Raw genomic sequence first — 6,297 nt, forward strand, 5'->3', positions numbered from 1 at the left:
GCTCCCTTTCCAGGAGGTGCTAGAAGGGCTGCCCTGCCTCCTACCTTCCCGGTCTCACTGCCATCGAGGTGGTGCTGACTCCCAGCGACTGGAGGAAGGGTAGAACTGCCCCCGTGGGTTTCTGAGGCCGTCCCTATTTCCTAGAGCAGAGCCTCCGCTTGCGCCCACAGAGCTGGTGGTTCACAACCACCAGCCTTGTGCTTAGCAGCCCGCGTGCAGCCAGTACGCCACTGGAGAGTAGATAACCTGAGACGGTCTCCTTGTTTTCTCTGTTTTACTTGGCTCTGCCACACACCTTTGTCTTATGACCTCTGGCCCTACCCAAACAGTCCCCATCTACCAGGTTCACAACCTCTCAGCACCATGAGGGGTCCCAAACCTCCCCAGGAAGTAATGCCTTGTAACCCTGCTGGACTCAGGAAGAGCTTGCCTGGTGGGCACTAGGAAACGGCTCTGCTCCAAACCCCCACCTCCCTGTCTTACCCCAAGGGGCTGCTAACACTGCTGCTCTGAAGCTCGGGGAAGGGAGTTCTGGGAACTGCCGGCGAAAGGTGATAGCCTGTCGATGATTGGCTCTGCTCCCCAAAGCTTGGTGTGGGGCAGGGACAGCGCCAAGGTGTTGGAGAGCCTTTGGGGCATTAATGGTCTGCGGGTTATATGACACAAATGTCAGGACCCGGACAGAGCACGGTACTGGCAGGGTAATGTTTCAGATCTAGGAGGGCAAGGGGGACTGGGTCATGTCTCTCAATTCTCTAGGAAAAATCATTCGGAGTGATTTGTTCAGGCAGGAAGGTAGAGTGTTTCCTGTTCAGTCCTCCTGTGCATCGCAGGGGAAAGACACCGTTCCACCCACCCTCAGCATCTGTGCAGCTGTTTAAACAGTCAAGGCTCCCCAACACCCAGCCCTAGCCTGCAGGGCACGCCCTGCTGGCTCCACCTTGCCTAAGTTCTTGGGAGTGGAAGGCCTCGTGGGCTCCCTCTACTGACAAGAGGCCAAGCTGCAGCCATTTGGCTCTGCAGGCTCTTCCCCAATCACTGTTAACCTGGACACCTTGGCTGCAGAGAAAACGCTTGGGAAAACCTCAGAAGCAGCTTGGCGTTGTGTTCTGCGCAACCACACACTCCATTCGGGGGAGATGTGGGCCGACCACAAGAAACCCTACCTCCGAGGCGCCAGGAGAAAATTAGATGTCGTGGGGAATTGGCTGCCCTTGGCTGGCCCTTCTGCAATCAATTGGGTTCTTTAATTACACATTTCTTTTTCCTTTTTTTTTTTTAATTTGGCCTCTGAGAATTTCATTTTCTTCCCCCCTATTTTCAGCACGATTCCAGAGATGGAGTCGGCAAAGTAGAACACCTGTGGCCTGTGAAGGGTGGCCGCCGTCCGGCAGGAAAGTGGGGTGGGGAGGGGTCAGCCTTCAGGAGAGGTTTGGGTTTGGGCTGCTGGTGCTTTTTTTAAAGGCAGGGTTGCGAGGATAGAGGAGGAAATGAAACAAACAGGAACATGATAGAAAAACCAATGCTCTCCCCTGTAAACCTCCCCCCTCTGCGCTGTAATGAAAAGCTGGCTGAGTAAGTCAGTCCTCCCTGACCATCCCCTGGGGGTGCTGAGATCTGTTCCCAAGATCGGCCCTTGGCACTGTTAGAGATATTCCCTTTAGCCAAGCCTCAGTCAGCCCAGGTCGAAGAGAAAAGAAAGGTTTGGGTCATCGGCCTTTGAGCCCCTCACCCTGACCGGTGGCTTTGCCTGCCTCCATGTTCTTGTAAGCCATTCCTGTAAGCCACCTGGTGTGCGTCTCGGTGGAGGGGCTGTGAGAACGGAGGGGGCTGGTTAATCCACAAACAGAGCAGCGGCCGGCCGGTGCTGGAACACCAGCACCAGCTGCATCCCCGCTCTGGGGGCCTTCAGGCAGGCAACCAGGACTCTGGGAGAGCACATGTCCAGGTCTGCTCCACAGGGAGCTGGCTGTTGATTGGGCACCTTCTGGTGCCCATGAGATCACCACTCTGAGGGTGACAGTGGTGATGTCCAGGTGGGCAAGGCCCGCGCGCGCGCGGGCTGTAAACTCACTTTGGACGGGGATGTGGAGGTGGGGGCTGTCCTGGCCCTGGGGATGCCTCCAGCTGCTAGAGCTATCCCGGCCCCCTCCTCCCCGCAGCGAGGTACCCCCCCCCGCCCCAGCCACGCTGTCTGAGCAATCACGCTGCCTCGCCCTGTGCGCGCGCTCTCCCCCTAGACGCATCTGACCTTCGGGAAGGAGTTCACAGAAGCGGTGGAAGCCAAGCAGGTGGCCCAGCAGGAAGCTGAGAGAGCCAGATTTGTGGTGGAGAAGGTGAGTGTGCCACCAGATGGCCGGAGCCTCTTCCCTTTCTTCTGGGCCCCACGTCCCCCTTCGCTGGGTGGCCGGGAATTCATCACCTGTCATCTCTGCTTCCGGGCTAATCGAGAGGGAGTTTGAAGGAACCATGCTCCCACAATTGGTTCCAGTCTCGTTGGGGCCAGCGGGGACGTGTGAAGTCAGGTTCCTGACCGCTCGTGGGTCGTTTGTCTCGGCTTCCCTGAGATCAAAAACACTCGCCTACAAATTGAAAAATGGCTCGCCCGGGATGTCTCCCACGTTGCTGGGAAGTCATTTTTAACCAGGTTACCCAGTGAAAGCTGACAGCAGAGAGGATCAAACGTTAGTTAGCCAGATGCGCTATCTTGGCTTGATCCCTTCCCCCCCCCCCAGCACTAAATCCATCCAGCTGTATCCAGTAGAGTGATGGGATTCAAGCTGTTTGCAGAGCGGCCTGCTCTTTGCAAACGTGCATTTCTTTCCTGTTGCCCCCGCCGCCGCCACACACCCAGTCACCACTTGCATTATCCCTAATCCGGGTTCTTCTTGCCCGTCCACAAAGCTGAGTCAGGTCTGAGCTGTACTGGGGATGGCGAGAGTTGCCCTCACCCAAGCAGAGGGAAGCTGAGGCTGGGGGTTCCCCACCCCCTCCGCCCTCCCCTGGCCTTGGATGGCCCCAGCTCAGAGCCAGGCAGCTGAACAAAGTGGCTGCGCGTGTGGATGAGCCTTTGAGAAGGTGGCCTGTATGCCTGCAGCTGTCAGGATTGGAGGGAGGGGGGAGATGGAGACCACTGCAGCCCCCCGGGAGCCACCGTGAGTGCCCAGTGGTGACCCCTTGGGCTGGTGGCCTGCCGCCCGGGCCTGTGAGTTCAAGCAGGGCCTCTCCCCACCGCCAGGCTGAGCAGCAGAAGAAGGCGGCCATCATCTCGGCCGAGGGCGACTCCAAGGCCGCTGAGCTGATCGCCAACTCGCTGGCCACCGCCGGGGACGGGCTGATCGAGCTGCGCAAGCTGGAGGCGGCGGAGGACATTGCCTATCAGCTGGCGCGCTCCCGAAACATCACCTACCTGCCACAGGGCCAGTCGGTGCTCCTCCAGCTGCCACAGTGAGCCCGCCCTGCCCGCCGCCCAGCAGATGGGCGACACCTTCCTTTGGCCCCCACCCCAGGAATCACTGTGAAATCTCATGATTGGCTTACATAGTGCAGAAAATAAAGTCACTTCAGATCGCTTCCTTGCACTGCCCCGCGAAGCTCTCGTTCTTGCCGCCTCCACGCCGGGCCTTTACCACACCCCCTGCCGAGCCCACTACTAAACTTGCCAGGTGGGTGCCTGTGCAGACCGGCTTCGGGCCCTCTGGTGGCCGGCGGGCGCGTCAGCCTGGACACTGGCGGCTGACGGCAGAAAGGGGGGCCAGGAGCACTGCAGATAGGCAAACCTGTAGCCCCCAGCTCTCAGGTGTGGTGGCCTTGCTGGCACAGCTGCACGCAGAAGGCACAGAGCAGCTGAAGGGGCGCTGGGGCGCCGGTCAGGAAGTAGCCTCTCGCTTACCATAAGGCTGATGCTCTAACTGGGGGCCAGCGGAAGCAGGTGTGTGCAGACAGCGTGGACTGAAGGCTCTGGCCCCCTTAAGGTGGGTGGGCCTGCTTTTGCTGTCCCCCAGGACCCCTAGAACTGAAGTGGACTTGGATAGGTGAGAGAGGAGGCCTGGACTGGACTGAGATGTGAGGCTGTGGAAGGCTTCCGCTCCACCTCCCGCCTCAGTCCGCCTCAAATACTCCAAGGACTTCCCCATGAAGGATTGCATCCTGCCGGCTGGACGTACCTGCCAAAGACGTGTGAGGCCGGCGTTCTTGGCGACTGCCCTTGTAGAGGGCTCAGAAAAGGCCGTGGGGAAACGAGTGTGGGTGAGCTCAACACATGACACCCAGACCTTCCAGCGCTGCCTGACGGGGTTGGGGGGGGGTGGACCTCCACTGTGAGCCTGCAGTGTTCTCGCCGGCTCTGTGTGCACGTGTGTGAGGCCAGCTGGGGCAGAAAATGCTGTGCTTTCAGAAGTGCTTGGCGCAGCGCTCCCAGATCCATCCCAGCCCAGAAGTGGGTCTCAGTGTGGGTGGGGGGGTCAGCAGACAGGGTGGCTGTTGCAATTGGTGCTAGAAGCCCTGGTGGTGTAGAGGTGAGCCGTTAGAAACCACCAGCTGCCCCTCGGGAGCAAGACAGGCTCTCCACTCCCACAAAGAGTTACATTCTCAGAAACCCGCAGGGCAGTTCTACCCTGTCCGTCAGGGTCACTGAGTCAGCATCGACTCCGTGGCCGGGAGTTTGGCTGGGGATTTTGGTTTGCCGTGGGTATTCCTGCGAGCCCTGGGGATGCAGTGGGCGAAGTGCTTGGGCGACGGGGCGGTGTGAGGCCGCCAGCCGCTGTGCAGAGGAAGCGTGGCTGTGTGCTCCTGCAAGGGTTTCCCACAGCCTTGGAGGCCCTGTGAGCATCTGCACGAGGCCCTGTTGGCATCGACTAGATAGCAGGGCGTTTATTCCTAGGTGGGACTCAGAGGCCTGCCCTCGGCTGCCACCGACTCTGCCCCCTCCCTCCTCCCTCACAGGCAACTAGCAGGAATGCTCCTGTGGGGTATCCTAGGTGACAGCCTTTGGGACTTGGGGGTCAGTGGTGGGCTTATGCGGCGGCCCCTTTGATAAGAAGTGAGTTGGCAAGGCTGGGGGAGCAAGTGCAAATTTTGGATGGTGGGAAGGCCACCCATTTTAAGTCTCTTTAAGCACGAGGTGGGAGCGCCTCGTGCGTGTGGCTTTGGGAGGGCTAAACTGCTCTCTGCCCTCCTTCCTCCTGAGCTCAGCACTCCGGTCGACCAGCTGCCTGCTGAGGGCTGGTCCCTCCTGGTTCTGTTTCCTGTCCTGAGTGATCAGGCCAGCCATCGGCTGGGGCCCGGGGCATCTGATGCACAGATTGGGTGTGGAGCAGGGGTTGAGTTATCTGGTCGTACATCCACACCTCTCCCAGGGCCGCCCTGCCATCTCTCATGGGGAAGCCGGTGATGGGCTCGGGCCTTCGGCTGAGCCATACACGTCTGGACCCCTGGTGGCGTTGTGAATCACACCTTGGGGGGCTAACTTCCAGGCCAGCAGTTTGAAACCACCAGCCGCTCTTTGGGAAGAAGATGAGGTTTTCTGCTCCCGTGAAGCTTGACCGTCTGAAAAGCCAAAAGGGCAGTTCTACTCGGTCCTCTGAAAACCCACTGCCATCGGCGAGGTGATGCCGACTCCTAGTGACCCTATAGGGCAGGGTAAGACTGGCCTTGTGGGTTTCCGGGCCTGAGAGTAGAAAGCCCAGTCTTTCTCCCAAAGAGGCTGGTCGTTTCGAACTACGGGCCTTGCAGTTAGCCCAACAATAAGCGGTCGCCGTGTTCCATAAGGTGTCAGAATGAGCTCGATGGCAGTGAAGCGTTCGGTTTGGTTTGGGTTTCAATCCTATCCCGTGCCCCATCTCCCCACCTTCTCCAGCATCATTCCCACCCCCGACCCCGACCTCAGGGTGCCTCTGCCCTCTCGTGGTGGTCTTGGAAGTACACGAGGCCTGCACATAGGAGGTGCCTGGACTGGAAGGGTGCAAAAGACCAGAGCAGGAAGACGTACGTCCTAAATCAGTTCCAGACCCACTTCCACGTTGCAGCCCTCCTTTCCTGGCGTTTATGGCTTGGGCTGCCCTCTGGGGGCCAGGACAGGGGGCTCCTTTCGCTTCCCCAGGCCCTGTTTCCTGCCGTTGGTGAGCGATTGGGTTTCATGCTCCAGGTGTAAGCAGGGGAGCCCTGAGCCCAAATTCCCCTCCCAGCTTCTGACCCTCCTGCCCTGGGGCCAGCCCTTTTAGCCACGGGCAGGTGGGTTCCTGCTGGCTCTGCTCTTAGCCTCCCTGCCGTAGCTGGCAGGGGCACATCCCAGCAGCA

General features: G+C 59.4%; 1 protein-coding gene across 1 annotated transcript in view; it reads left to right on the forward strand.

Annotated features, from left to right (window-relative positions):
• The window catches only part of PHB1 (prohibitin 1), an 8,661-nt gene extending 5,206 nt beyond the window's left edge, over positions 1-3,455 (forward strand). Inside the window, 2 exon segments of the mRNA XM_004718015.4 lie at positions 2,241-2,336; positions 3,239-3,455. Of these exon segments, the coding sequence (XP_004718072.1) occupies positions 2,241-2,336; positions 3,239-3,451 (309 nt within the window). The 3' untranslated portion in view covers positions 3,452-3,455.
• Positions 3,456-6,297: the final 2,842 nt, after the last annotated feature.

The sequence above is a fragment of the Echinops telfairi genome, unplaced genomic scaffold (genome assembly GCF_000313985.2).
Source record: "Echinops telfairi isolate 266 unplaced genomic scaffold, ASM31398v2 ScPeMD7_7458;HRSCAF=8496, whole genome shotgun sequence".
In the NCBI taxonomy this organism is placed as follows: domain Eukaryota; kingdom Metazoa; phylum Chordata; class Mammalia; order Afrosoricida; family Tenrecidae; genus Echinops; species Echinops telfairi.